This window comes from Equus caballus, chromosome 2, assembly GCF_041296265.1.
Source record: "Equus caballus isolate H_3958 breed thoroughbred chromosome 2, TB-T2T, whole genome shotgun sequence".
Classification (NCBI taxonomy): Eukaryota; Metazoa; Chordata; class Mammalia; order Perissodactyla; family Equidae; genus Equus; species Equus caballus.
Genome location: NC_091685.1, coordinates 27086914 through 27102356, shown reverse-complemented (window position 1 = coordinate 27102356; position 15443 = coordinate 27086914). Strand labels below are relative to the sequence as shown.

Genomic DNA, 15443 nt, shown 5'->3' with positions numbered 1-15443 from the left:
ATAAGCCTAAAGAAATCTGCTAAGAACTTCTCTTTGGAACATTGTCTTTGATATTTTTCTCATATTATTTGCTCTGTTAATATGTAAATTTATCATGAATAAATCTTATTGCAAATCTGATTCTGGTTGATACTAGTCATTAAGGAAATAGGAGCCACTAATGTTGTGCATAAACAGAGCCACTACCAAAAAAAGGAAAAGGAACCTCTGTGTCAGCGGATCAACAAGAGGTACTGTCAGCCGGTCTTCTAGAAAAGTTCTCTTGTTGTTCCATGTTTTCACTCTTCTCTGTGGCCCAGTGATTGTCTTTTGCTCAGTCCTAAAACAGAGATGACCTATTGGCAAGTGTTCAGCTCTCAGAATATTAATGTTTTAAATCAGCTTGGAACTCATTTGACTTATTTATACCAAGTTTTAAAAATAGCTTTTTTCTAACCAACTTAATCAGTCACTACAACACATGTAATTGTCACATCTGTTAGAAGTATTTTTAATATGCTGAATATGTCTTTGGCTTTGTTTTTTTAAAAAAGCACTCTACAAATTAGTGGTTATTAACCCTCCAGTGTTGCCGCTCTGATCATATTGAAGAGTGAAGAGTGGAGTGGGTGTGGCTATGTGGGTGTGAGGAGAGCTTGCTCCTGTAATGTGGAATTCACAGAAGGTATACCACTTTATCTCTTACTTCACCTTGGGTAACCCTCCTCTCTTATCTTACTCGCACAGTTCTAGTTTCTATTGTATTATCCAGGTGATGACATAAAACCAACATTACATATTTGGAAGTGGTCTGTTTACCAGCTCAAAGTATGTACCTTGTGGCCACATCTAAGTAGTATGAAAATTTTGGAGTCTTTCTCCAAAGCCACGTTCCTTTTAGGAATATGTTGAAAATGTTAACATGCAAAGCCATTTTCATTATTACAAGATTTTTCAGGAAGAGAAGACAGTTACTTAGTATCTAATAATAGCTGTCTGTTATATTTAGTTCTGTGGAATCAAGCTGCTGGTTTTTAGATATCAGATGGAGGCATAATATTTTTCTTAAATGCTTATTGTGGCTTTAATCATTTTTGGAATTGGGACTTCTGGGAAGTCCTGCCAAATATATTTAATTATGTTCCATACTAAATGATCAGAGTTTTTGTACTGCTTATGGCTCCTTCGTCTCCATCTCTCCACCTCAACCCTTCTTAATATAGTGAAATAAAATTGACCGGCCAAAGGCTTCTGTCTCCTAGACATGTTTAGTTATCCTTTAATATTTGCTCAATTACTTTGACCTCTATAGCTCTGTTTAGGTTTGAGAACACTCATTTCATCTGTGGAGTCCTTGCTGGTGAGTGCAGTGTTAAGGCAAAATTTTCTATTACCTAATAGTTAAAATTTTGCATCAGGCACAGATTTTGAAGCTGTTTGCTTTTACATTCACCTATTCTGGGGATAATCTAATAACAGTACTATTTAGGAAATTATAAAAACTATGTTTGAAGGATAATTGCTTTGGCAAATTTCATTTGCTGGCATTTGTGAAAGGATGCACTATGGAGTAATTTTCTTATAATAAGCAATTTTACTAACTATAATTTAATAAAAATCAACCTCTTCCTAAAGCTCCTTTATCCTGAAGTCATCTTTATATGCCAGAGAATAACACTGGACCATGAAAATGACTCAAGTTTCGTGGAGAAGCTAGTGAGCACCACCAGGATGTATTTCTACTTAGGGGCCGATAGCATACAAACTTTATTAAAAAAAAAAAAAAGAAAGAAAAAGTGAGGTGGGGGTATAGCCAAGAGAGAAAACTTAGAATGAAGAGAAATGTATTGCATGATAAAGAGTGACACCCTAGATAGGAAAGATAGAATTTTTAGATCATCTTTTGCTGGCCACATGGTTTTCCTGTTGTTAGTTTATCCCCATCTTGAGTCTTTGTGATTCTAATGTCTTTTTTCAAACCGCCTGTTGGCCTGAGTTTTCCGCCCAAAGTGTACCAAAACTATTATTTATGAGGCTTTTGGGGACAGGGGGCAGGGGCTGTTTTTCTTTTTTGGTAATTTTTGTTCTTTCTTCATTTGTTTCCTTTTTTGGCTGAAGAATGGGCTACTGCTGCTTGACTTGTCATCTTTATGTGCTGTTTACACACGGCTTTTACAAAAGAAGCCATTACCACATCTGATTTATCTTTTATTGCAAGTGCCCATTTAAAAGCATTTGTGTTAACAAATTAAAAATAAAAATCACCAGGTTAATGTTCCTACATTATTATACAACCAAGGGAAACACTGATATTAATTTTTCAAAATAGCAATAATATTACAAATATTGATAATATATTAACATATGAAGACTTTTGTTTTTTAGAGCTTTTCCCTAAGGCATTTAAAGCCATTCTTTGCTGAGACATAAACTTGCCATGTAGCAGAGAAGAATGTAGAAACAAAGCACTCGCAATTAATTGATCTTATCAGGATTTTTAGTTTGCATGTTGCAGACCATTTGGGGGTGTTATTTAAATACACTGTTGATAGTTTAAGTGACTGTAATATTTATTGTTTACTTTAGTTAAGGACCAGGAGCTGGACTCTTCTGCTGGGCATCTTCCTTCTGTGCTTAGCAAGATAACCTCGATTCCTGCTGGTTCTGTGGGCATTTGCAGTGCAAAGCGTTTCTTACTGGGTTTGCAAAGCAAGGGTAATGTGCTCTGTGGGTGTATGTGTGTCTGTGCGCACCCCTCCCCCTCAAGCCCGCTGCTACCTCCTGTTCACTCCCTTTTCCTATCAAAACTTATTTTTTTAATTATATAAATCTTATTAAAAAATCTAATGAATTTCCCAACCCTCTTTTTCTGACGTACAGAAACACTGATAAGAGCATTTTAGTGTATTAGTGTAGTATTAGTATTAACTTTCCCTGAGGTATTTGCGTTTCAGCGGGCCACGGAGTCATTGTAATGGTGATGGTGACGTTATAGAGTAACGGCAGTATTATTTACAAGGATGTACAAGTTACATCCTGACTCTCGGTTTGCTTGGTAGAATGGCAAAATAGAACGAAGAGAATGTGAAAACCAATGGGAGGTTAGTAGATGTGGTGGCTTTAGGGTTCCATTGTGTAAAGTGACTACAGACGTACTATGCTAAATCTCAGACTCTCTTTTTTATAGAAAATTTAGAAAGTTCAGGAAGCAAAATCTGTGGGTAGTAACATAAAACTATTAAAAATGGCCTATCCAGTGTTCTTCATGAGGTTCTTGGCTCAGGAACATTTATTAAATATTCTCGTGGTGTACCTATTTTAATTCTTATCTTCTATCACAATTTCTTTCTTCAGAGTTCTCCCTGGTGATGTTCTCTAAAATATAATGAGGACCTGGCCCGGAACTTGCTAAGCTGAAAGGAAGACCAACCTTACTTAAATCCATAGGGTTGGCTCACTTCGGGTGCTCAAGAAACGCTTCCATGTAGGGACTAGAGGTCTTTATTGCTCTGGTTCATGTTTCTTTACAAAAAGTAATAGTTTAAGAAATATAGTACAAAGACAAATAATATCTGGTATTTGCCTAGCACTTCATTTTGAACACCCTACACAGTTAACCCTCACGTTAGCCACATCAGGTAGGCAGTGATGTTCTTGCTTTATATGGTGAGACTGAGTCTCCGAGAGTTTCGGAGGCCTGCCTCAGAACTAGCAGGTTTTAAGGGAGAGGACTGGAGCTAGAACCCAGGTCTTTGATGTTTCAGTCCAGTGACGTTCCATTATGCCACAGCTGTCTCCTGAGTCACTGAGTCCCCAGATGGCAGTGTGGTGAAAGTTACAGAGTGAACTAAAGAGAATGTTGGGATTTATGAGACCCTAATGATTTATAAAACTAGGTATTAAAAATGGTTCCCTAAGATCCTAAAGCCACTGATGAATTGATTTATTAATACTGGGCTCCTTTTAACTTGTCTTAAATCCCACATTGAGTCATGCAGAATGCCCCAGAACCTGAAATAGGATCTCTCTCAGTCATTAGGAACCAGAAGATGAGGATGAGAAATAGGCCTTGCCTCTTGTTGAGACAGAAGGTCTCAGGGCTTTTGTTTGGCCCCAGGGATAATCTGATTCCTGGTATTAAAATCATTCAATAAAAAGATCTGAACTTTTTAGAAGAAATTAGTTAGTAGTTTCCTTTACGTATTTATTGGGGATATTTAGATAGATCAATAGTTTAAATTCCCGTTAATTAAATCAAACCTCAGGCACAAGGTCAGAAGAAAATTAGATTGGTATTTGAAAGAAAACAAACCAAGAACATCTCGTCATCAAACCAAATGACATTTTGTAACTCTAATAATTATTTGTTCTTCATCAAAAAAAGTATTTTTGGTATTCTGTGCTTGAGCCCCTAAGTATATTTATATAAATATGAAATTCTTGCTCATTTGGGATAGGGTTTTTGAGGCTATTTAAGATGGTGTTGGTAAAGTGAGTTGGGCCAGGATATTTATGCAATTTCCTGAGAGAATTTGTGTTTTGGCCTGGCTGGACTATGAAAGTTCTTTTGCAATCATCATTTCTGTTTCCTACTTAATTTAGTCAGTTTGATAGACTAAAATGTCGCCTTAGCCTGTTAATGGCCCTCTCTTAAAATTCATCTTGTATAATTTCAGAAAGTAAGAAAACCCTTATTTATTAATTTGTCTATAATGTCTGTTTGAACATGCATATATGTGGAGGTAAACTTTTCACATGTATTCTAAAGATAGATCTTTGAAAACATTGAATAGAATATGAGGGAAAAACATTTTTGTTAAAACTTAAACATATGGATTCCAAGGCTGGCATTAGAAGTTAGCTTTATAACTGACATGATTCTGTTTTCTTCTTTCTTTCAAAATTATTCCATCAGCTGTCTAATTTTGCTTGTGGTGGACTCAATAGCATTGCTGACTGGCTTATTTCAGTGCTTAGTGTAACATTATAATACCTGAGAATGCACAAAAATAATAGACACTGTCATTAAGCTTAGAGACCAGCTCTGATAAAAGTTTGCCTTCTCCCCAAGGTTCCCCCATTGCCGCAACCACCATATGACCCTGAATTTATTATGTAAACATACTTAACTGCCATCTGTACGTATCATTGTCAATATCTTCATTCAACTAAATCTAAGTACCCTGGAGATTGGATCATTTCTTTCTTTCATTTATTCCAAAATCACCTAAAAGAAGTTTCCCTCCTGAGATGGCAATTAAACAGCTGTTTATTGAATTTGGTCATTTCATTCCAATGTCTTATACTGATTTCAATAAAATAAGATCTCAGTCTGAGGTGCAGGGCACTCAGCAAAAAGAAAAAAAAATATATATATATATATATATGTATTTGTTATTCTGATGTGAAGTATGATAGTGTTGGTCTATAGTAAGTATCACTAATCTAGAGGTATTGTTCAGATGAAGTTTTGGGATACTTTGATCTTTAATATTTTATATTCCTAGTTGCTATCATGACTTTGGCAAAAGAGTGGTAATTTTCTTTGTGTCTTTACTGTTTCAAAGGCAGGTGTCTAATAAGAAAATTTACTAATGAATTAAATCACAGATACAACCATATTTTTATTCACATTCCTGAGAATATTCCTGCCATCTCTAAATCAGAAAACACTAAACAAAATGTAATAAAGCTACACTATAAATTTGAACTATTTCTTTTCTGCCCAGATATATTAAGTCCACCATCAACTTTGACTTTCAAAATCCACTTGCTAAATTATTAAGGTTTTATATTATATTCTCCTTATAAAAGACAATTTTTATACTGTTTACCAGTTACTGACATTTCTTATCATTAACTACCTTTTCTTTTAGGAAACTATTAAGGTTTATTTTTAACTGTTTTTAAAGGCTTGGAGGATATTAAGGATTTATCAGCTCTTCCTTCATAAATTATTTACCAGACTCTTCAGATTTTACAGAGCATTTCATTATGAAACCAGATAAAAAAGCTTGCATAAGAAAATAATTTAATAACATTTTTTCATTACAAAAGTAATGCATATTCATTTTAGAAAGGTTAGGAAATACAGAAAAACATAAAGAAAGAAATTAAATTATTTGCAATCCCACCACTGCTGATATTTTAGTATACCTTATGGTCTTTTCATGTGTATGGTTATTTTGTTGTTAGTGCCATCGAGTTGATCCTGACTCCTAGCGACGCTGTGGACAGCAGAGTGGAACCCTGCCAGGTCTTTTTGTGCCAACCTCTCACCTTCTGGCGCTGTATCAGACAATGCTCCACTGCTATGCATAGGGTTTTCATGGCCAATTTTTTTAGAAGTGGGTGGCCAGGTCCTTCTTCCTAGTCTGTCCTTGTCTGGAAGCTCTGCTGAAACCTGTCCACCATGGGTGACCCTGCTGGTATTTGAAATACCGGTGGCATAGCTTTCAGCATCACAGCAACACGAAGCCACCACAGTATGACAACCGATAAGTGGGTGGTGTGGTTCCCTGACTGAGAAACAGGCCCGGGCAGTGGCAGTGAGAACACTGAATCTTAACCACTAGAGCACCAGGGCTGGCTTGTGTATAATTGTACACATAGGAAAATATAATTTTTAAATGGATAAGAAATGAAACATAGCACATTATCAGGAAGAGAGTTTAGTCTTTGAAGTTAGCATTTTTGCCTTCTTCCCTCCTTCTGTCATCTAATCGTGGTCCTGAGATGAAAGTACATCCCTGAAATCACATGAAGGTTGGCAGCGATGCTGCTGTTCTTTACCTGGTCCTTATCCACCTGCCCAGGATTTTAATATATAGAAAGATAAAGTGAGACAATATAGCAGTGCTTGCTTTCTTTTAACAGAGAAAGGAATTGTTTTTCCATTGCCACCCAGAGGTAAAATTGGTCTTCACTAAGCAAGGAACAAGTGATCAAATGTGTGTGGGGAAAATTACTACATATGTCCTCCAGAAAACATGGCTCTTGTTTATGTAGCAACATTTTAGAAAGATTTTCAAGATTTATTTTCGTTGTGGTGCTAATAGGATAAGATAGTCTTGTAAGCATAACTGTGGTTCTTTTTATAGTATCTTCAAATATATAAATGCCTGTTTTAAAAATAACCTGAAAAGAAAAAGACTCTGGATTACATTTAATGGGAGTGGCAGTAAAATGCCTGTAAAACACCCATATCCTTCTCTTAATGATATCTGGAATCTCTTAAGTCAAGGGAGAGGAAATTTGTAACTCACAAAGGCACATACATACACAGAGTTTGATGACCCTGTGACATAATCCCTTTGAATAAACAGTTTTCAAGAGAAAGTCTTTAGAAAAAAATCCTTTGTTTTTTCCCCCAAAGAAAATACTGAATTATCATACTTAGCAGGAACCATTGACTTTTTAAGTAAAATTGAGAATTTTCAATCAAATAGTGTTCCTGCTCAATTAAATATTTCCAAAACATTCTTTCTTCTCATATTCTTGGATCCAACTAGATAGCCCTGCAGTACTTTATACAGGCAACTGGTCTTTCTATTGTAGCATCTTTCTCCTTATAGATGCTCCATCAGTCCACACAAGCGACATCTGAATTAACACTTTGGAATCACATTAAGTCTTACTTTTGTCTGTCACTGTGGGTCGTTCAGACAGAGTCATATATTTATTCATATCCCTGAGAAGATCCCTTTAAAGTTTCCAGGCCAGTTTGGTATGTGCAGCTCCGCAGAGTCTTACAGAATCCAATGGCCCTTGCTGATGGTCATAGCTAAAGGCACATCACTGTCAGTTAAAATTCCTCACTGCCATTATATGCCAAAGTTTTGGTGTTTTAAGTCATGGAGATTTTATATCTTCTTTTTTTTTTTTCTTGGTGAGGAAAAGGGGCCATGAGCTAACATCTGTTGCCAACCTTCCTCTTTTTGCTTGAGGAAAACTGTTGCTGAGCTAACATCTGTGCCAATCTTTCTCTATTTGTATGTGGGACGCTGCCACAGTGCGGCTTGATGAACTGTGTGTAGGTCTGTGCTGGAATCCAACCCCGCAATCCCGGACTGCTGAAGTGGAGCAGGAACTTAACCTCTACACCACTGGGCCGACCCCTTGTATCTTCTTTTTGCCTCAATTTTCTCTTCTGGCTTTACAGCCTTCTCCTTATCTCTAAAAGTATAGTGTTGGTCACTAAAATCAGACTCTGCTAAGAGGATTTTGGACAATCTTTGTACCTCTCAAAAGTATAGTCAGCTTTGGTGTATATTCTTTTGACCATAATAGGGCACGTCCTTTGATCTTACCTGAAATACTTTCTGTTGCTGTGGGAAGAAATGGGCTTTAGAACCAGGGACCAACTTGAGTTTAAACCCTGACTCCATCACCTACTACCTCTAAGTTGCTTAACCTCTTTGTTTTTTCATCTATAAAATAGAGATAGTGACTACGTCATAGTGTGGTTGTGAAAAAATAAATGAGAAACATGTTAACGTGACCAGCACGATACCTGGCACATGGTGAACCAGCAATAGTGTTCGTTTTTCTCTTATCTTACTGATGTAGGAGATAAAATGCTGGGCTAGACGATGGATCTGGTCAAGTGGGCCACTTGTTATGTTCTTTGTAAACATGTCTTTTCAGTTTGTGAATAGCACAAGGCACAGCAGTTCTCAGGTCACCTGGATTTATTTAGTATACTTTCAACAAGTTTTTACTAAATATCTATTACATGTCAAAAACTGTACAAGAGAGATACCGAGCACGTGGTAAGTCCTTATCTCCCAAGGAACTCATAGTCTAATGGAAAAGACAGATGACTGAACCAATAATAACAGGGTACAACGGGAACAAAAGAGGAATGGTATCTAAACATGCTTTAGACAGCCAGGGAAAATTTCCAGAAGAACACTGACACTTGAGCTGAGCATGGACTTGCAGACAGAAGGAGCAATATTGACAATATTTACAAAGGTGTGGAGGCAAAAGAAAGCATGCGCTGTTCTAGCAACTGCAAATAGTTTTGAATTAATGAAGAGAAAGATGTATGCGGAGGTGGAGCAGGGTGAAGCTGGAGAGGGAGGTAGGAGTCAAATTTTACAGTATTTTCTATGTGTTACTAAAGGATCTGAACTTTAAGCAGAAGGCAATGAAGAACCACTGAAGTTTCCAGCTGCAAAGAGGAATTTTCAGTGTTTCATTTTAGAAATAAATACTTTAGGGGCCAGCCCGGTGGCGCAACAGTTAAGTTCACACGTTCCGCTTTGGTGGCCCGGAGTTTGCTGGTTTGGATCCGGGGTGCATACATGGCACCACTTAGCAAGCCATGCTGTGGCAGGCATCCCACATATAAAGTAGAGTAAGATGGGCACAGATGTCCGCTCAGGGCCACTCTTCCTCAGAAAAAGAGGAGGATTGGCAGCAGTTAGCTCAGGGCTAATCTTCCTCAAAAAGAGAAGAAAAGAAAAGAAATACTTTAGCAACAGAATAGAGGATGCATTCAAGGAAGGTTTGAGATGAGACGGAAGGAAGAAAGGAAAGAAGAAAAGCTGTTTCGGGTATTAGTAACCTAGGTAAGGCATTATAAGAGCCTGAATGAAGATAGTAAATGAGGTAACAGAGACAAGCAGATACACAAGGGAGATATTAAAGTAGAACAGAAATGACCTAATGATATAAATCTACAGGGGGTGATGGATGAGTGTAAGGAAGACATTGAAGATGATCCTCAGGATTCTGGCATGGAAGACTGGGTGGATGATGGTGCCATTTACCAATATAATAGAATTGATGGAGGAAGTTCCGGTGGCGGGTCCAGGCAGCAGCAGAGATGAGTTTAGTTTGGGGCATATTGCATTCCATATGCCTGTGAGGATGTCCAGTAAGTCGTTGGCTGTCTTTTCCAGGAGATCTGGACAACAGAGCCAACTGGAGAGGTTGATATGTGGGAGCGCTATAAATGGTAATCCAACCCAACTGTGATCAGTTTTCCTTTTATTTCCAATGACTAACGCATATTAGGTGATCAGTAGGTATTTGTTGAATTGATATTACTGTGGCTACAGCTTTTACTTTTGGTCTCCTCTGTACATGCTTTGAAACAAATGATTGATCTCTCTAATTTTCCTCAGCAGTAGGCAGCTTTGGGCCAGGCGATGCTGGCCTAAGCAATGTGTAATTCACAAACAGTTTCCTGATGACAGACCACCGCCTGTCCCTTGAGCAGACTGGTATAAAATGGGCTCTTACGTGATTATCTTAGGTATGTTCCTGGATATTAATCAGCCTTCTCAGCTGGGACAAAATTATTTGGAGAAGCCATGAAGTTCCTCTCCACGTGACTGGGTTTGGATATGCTGTTCACAGTGCTGGAGCTGCATATCGCAATCTGAGAAAGCCTAGTTGTTTATTACCAGCTGACCTATTTTTGGACAGCTCTGTAACAGCTTGTCTGACTCGAAATGGTGCAATAAGCCCCCTACAAAGTAGTACAGGGTGTTAATAAATAACAGATTCATTCTGGTGTCCCCCAGGCCTAGCATATTATAGGTGGTCACGTAATGTTGGTTGAATTCAGTGAATCCATGTAGTACTTAAGAATTTACAAAGTGTGAATTACTGTATTATATTTACAATAATATTGTATTTGATCTTCAGAACCCTGAGTCAAACCAGGTATTAGTCTCATTTTAAATATGAAGAAATTCATATACCCTTAGCAAGAATATTTTATGTATCTCTGATACATGTGCAGACAGTTTCTGTTGTCATCTCTCAATTCCGTTTTTCATATCCTAAGTAATTTCATAATCAATCAGTGAGAGACCTGCCTAATCTGAATTCAGCTGATGCCACTTTGAGATGCTCTTGAGTTGACTCTTTCAAGATGGCTTAGAAGTAAAGTTGGCCTGAAGTTTTTGAGTGCTGTGCATCTTTTCTTGCCTTAATAGAGGACTGGTTTAGATTGATCACAGTGTAGGCTGATTTACAAGTTAAGGAGCAGCTGTGATTTTTAAAAATATGATACATATAACATGATTTGAGTACTAAAATGAGTAAGCTGGTCCAAGCATGTGTCATTTACTCCAGGAGCACCTTTTCAAAAGAAGCCCTTTCTGTTATTAAGTTCTTGTGTGGTATGTAATGTGGTAAATTGGTCTTCCCCAAATTTCAGGCCCGAGTGGGCTTATTTACAGCTTTCTGGTGAGTACATGCACTTGTTACTTTTCTTGACATTTGACTTCTGTTAGATTGTTCATTTTTCAAATGGTTCATCCTCTTTTCCTACTAGTGTGAATCACCTTCCTTCTCCCGCCAACAGCACCTTAGGTCCGTCTACTGTGATATTATGCTCTCAACCACATTCTCTTGGGAATACTTATTTTAGATCTGTTTTTCCTGTGGTGTGAGGCATTTAGCCCAGGAGGGAACTGTCTGTATTTCCAGGATTTATTTCTGTTAAGAGTTGGCGATAGCATGTCATTCATCTGTGAAGAAATACATCTCAGCTGCTGGATCACTTTTATTCTGTTTACAAAGAGATGTTTCACTATTTTTCTCTTACATTTAATTCCACGACAATGATTGGATTAAGTCTGTGCTGGATGTACTCAGCTTCTATACCCCCACCAACCGAAGTCTAAATTTTAGCTTCTCCCTTAGGGGCTAGTAGGATGATACATATGGCTTAGAGAAATGAAACATTTGTCAACCTGATCAGGCTTCCTCAAGAATATGTTTTGATTGACTCAAATTGCATTGTGCCCGGTGCATAGTAGTAAGTTAGGTATTAGGAATGGCAAAATAACTCCTCTAAGTGTGAAGACTGTGTGTTATATGGGGAAGACCGTAGTCATACGAAGTGCTTGGTACTGTGTGAGGCACAGCGAAATTATTTCTCAGATAACGATGTTGTAACAATATGACCAAGAGGAGGTTGGAACTGCTTAAGCTGCTAACATGTTTAGTGAACAGCACTTCTTCCTTTTGACCAGGTTAGGAGCTAAGATTCCTGGTTTATATTAGTATTAATATTTTTGAGGCCTCTTAAAAATCATTGTTGGGGGGCCAGCCTGGTGGCACAGCGGTTAAGTGTGCACGTTCCTCTTCGGGGCCCAGGGTTTGCCGGTTCAGATCCCGGGTGTGGACATGGCACTGCTTGGCAAGCCATGCTGTGGTAGGCATCTCACATATAAAAGTAGAGGAAGATGGGCACGAATGTTAGCTCAGGGCCAGTCTTCCTCAGCAAAAAGAGGAGGATTGGTAGCGGATGTTAGCTCAGGGCTAATCTTCCTCAAAAAAAAAAAGAAAGAAAAAATTATTTTTAAAAAAATCATTGTTTGTTCTCAGACTTCCCTATATGTCCCACTTATTCCTAATCTTCTTGCTTTTGTATGTGTTCATTCATTTGTAGAATATAAATGGCATTCGCACAGAGGAGGTGGCTGCTGTGACAAAGGGGCCATCTACCAACCCTGACTCAGACTGGGAGGGCCCCAAGCATTCAGTAATTCCTAGCAAGAGCCAAATGACCACCCCGTCGGAGTCTCCACAAAGCTTTGGCTTTGGCTCCCTCTCCATAAGCAGCAAGGAGACAGAAGAGAAGGAGCAGGGGGCAGCTGGCTGTCTTGATATTAAGGAAATACCCAGAGGCCCCAGTGGGGAATGTGTGGGAGTAGAGGATCAGGCCAGTGCCTTAGAGTTCTCAGTGTCACCAGCTTCCTCTCAGCGGCAACTTGCTGGAAAAAAGGCAGAGAGTAGTGAAGAACATGTTACACCAAGAGAGCCACTTGGAAAGCAAAATGGATCGTTTCTTGACTCCCGTGTGGGTAACCAGTTCCCCACCCTCATTCGAAGTTTCCAGGTAGTAACTGATTCAGTGACATGGGTCTACTGACTCGCTTTGGGAGAGGGCCAGAATCTGGTCTGTGGAGGAGGTGGTGGTGGTGGTGAGGCCAGTAGCCTCTCTGCTTTGTTCAAAATCACAGAATAAAAACTGAAGCCCTGGGTTACTACAAAGACATTTATTCAGAGGAGTTAACTCCGTGGCTAGAAATGCTTCCTCCCCTGACGACGTAACAAAACTCTTGGGGATAAACTCCAGCTGTTTGTCTTTATAAAGCTGGTGTGTGTTCCTCTTTTCCTTGCTCAAGTGTGGGCTGTGTGAAGAGGTGAGTTTCTGAGACTTCTGTGTTGAGAAGCCTTCAGTGTTCTGAGGCCGTGCTCAAACAATTCAAATGCTTAGTCAAAAGGGGTAACTGATTTTTTTATGAGATTTCAGGCCCCAAATAATTCTTTATATATCGTAGCCACATAGTTCAGCCCACCACTCCCACTGACCCCACTCACCGGGGCTTGCCTAATCGTAGGCACTAATCTCCTGTGCTGAGGTGGATGGCCATTAACTTTATCACAATCAAATGGTAGTTTTAGGGTGATTTTATAGTGTTGGGGAAGGTGAGCTGATGGACAAGAGGCCTTTGATATTCCACTAATGTTCATTCTGAAATTAATCACCAGGTGGTGGTAGAACTGATTATTTTCTTTCCAGTTTTCCAAATACTGTTTCTTCTCAATTACTCCAAAGTGAATTTCTGACATTGATTTGAAAGAAGTTAATGAATTCCAAGGTAATGCCTTCCAATGCCACTACTGTTCCCTGTACCATTTGTACTTAGTGGAGGAAATGCGGCTGATTTTCTTAATTATATTGGTACAGTCACAAGGACAAACAAAAATGACTGCTATTTGGCAAGTAGTTTTATATGCAAATTCTGAAGGTCAGTCTGAAGTGTTTTATGTCACTGATCATAACTGTCTGGTCTTTTCGCTTTCCATTAAGCATAGAAAGCGATTACAGTAATGCGGTGCTTTAATATCCCTCCTGAGCTGACACCTTGTCCGGCTTTGGAATAGTGTCCAAGTCTTGGGCAAAGATTGAGCTGGGCTTTGCTTGATTAGAGCTATCACTTTGATCAGATCAATGTCAGAAGATTAGTTCTCCACAGGCTTCAGAAGACTCCGGTAACTCTATTGCATTTCTGCTTCCCAGCCTCCCCTGGTGAAGACTCAGACTGTCACCATCTCAGATACTGCCAATGCTGTGAAAAGTGAAATCCCAACCAAAGATGTCCCTATTGTCCACACTGAGACCAAGACCATCACCTACGAGGCTGCCCAGGTAGGACACAGTTTGATGTTTCAGAACCGAAGACTGAAGTAAATGCGATAAATACCCTTTCTTCACAAAGTTTCTAACATTTGCTGCAAATAATGCTAGGCTTTCCTGGGGCAGTTCTTTTTACGGATGTCCCAGAATACTTTATTAAAAGCGAAGTTCTCTTGGATCTGATTGCTTATGTCCACCCAATTCAGTTAGGTCTAGTATAGTGATTCAGAACATGGGTTTTGGGCCAAGCAAGCCTGAGTTCAGGTCCTGGCTCCTCCATTTACTAACTTAAGCAGTAATTGAACCTCTCTGAGCCTTGATGCCCTATCTCCACCCCATGTGATGTTTGTATCTACCTCATGATTTGGTTGTGAAGATTATATAAGATACAGTACTGTATGGAATCAGCTTGAGCACCATGCCCGAAAGCATAACTAATCACAGATGTGATAATTATAATCAATTTATTACAATTAAATTAAGTTTAAAATCAAATAAGAATTCAAGGATTTAAAATTTGTGTTTACCTCCCACTTTCAGTAAAATTTCTCCTTCTTGTTGGTAATTCGAATGAGCTGGGGTTGCTTATGTTGAATTGGTTTTTTTTTCTTTTTTTATTCACAGAAGCCAAAAGTAAGAAAACCTTTCCCTGTATAAACTGAGCTGTTAATTCATTCCTGCAACAAGTGTTTGTTGAGTATTTATATATTTGGCCTCAGCAGTGTACAAAGCAGACACAGGCCCTGCCCCCTGGAACTTACATTCTAGTCGGGAGAGATGGGCCATAAAACACATAAACAAATGTATACATTTCAGAGAGTTGTAAGTGCTACTAAGACACTAAAATAGGGGCTGGCCCCAGTGGCCTAGTGGTCAAGTTCGGCGCGCTCCGCTTTGGCGGCCCAGGTTTGGTGCCCGGGCGCAGACCTACATCACTCTTCTGTTAGTGGCCATGCTGTGGTGGCAGCTCACATACAAAAAGAGGAATGTTGGCAGCAGATGTTAGCTCAGGGCAAATCTTCCTCAACAAAGACAAAACAGAAAAGGAAACTAAAATAGGGTAAAGAGTTAGACAAAATGGGATTATGTGAAAGGTTGCTACCTTGGGGCTAGAATAGTCAGGAAAATCCACTCTGAGGAGGTGGCGTTTTGGCTGAAGCCTGCAAGACGGGAAGGAGGCAGCCACGTGCAGCTCTGGCTGGGTGATTTCACCCAAGTCCTTTCAGTTGCTCCTCACATCACCACTAACTGGGTGATCTCTCCCGGTAGGAAATAGTGTAGCATGCCACTTAAA

The 15443-nt window shown here is 39.0% G+C and overlaps 1 protein-coding gene across 41 annotated transcripts in view; it reads left to right on the top strand.

The window, feature by feature from the left end:
• The window catches only part of EPB41 (erythrocyte membrane protein band 4.1), a 174559-nt gene that overhangs the window by 147816 nt on the left and 11300 nt on the right, over positions 1-15443 (top strand). For 26 of the 41 annotated variants that reach the window (XM_070260603.1, XM_070260596.1, XM_070260606.1 and 23 more), the window contains one exon: positions 14033-14161. The exons of 1 other annotated variant lie outside the window; for it this stretch is intronic. In XM_070260603.1, coding sequence (XP_070116704.1) covers positions 14033-14161 — 129 coding nt within the window. Of the gene's footprint in view, positions 1-12394; positions 12845-14032; positions 14162-15443 lie in introns of all 41 variants that reach the window. 14 more of the 41 variants (XM_070260579.1, XM_070260575.1, XM_070260578.1 and 11 more) reach the window with 2 other exon arrangements.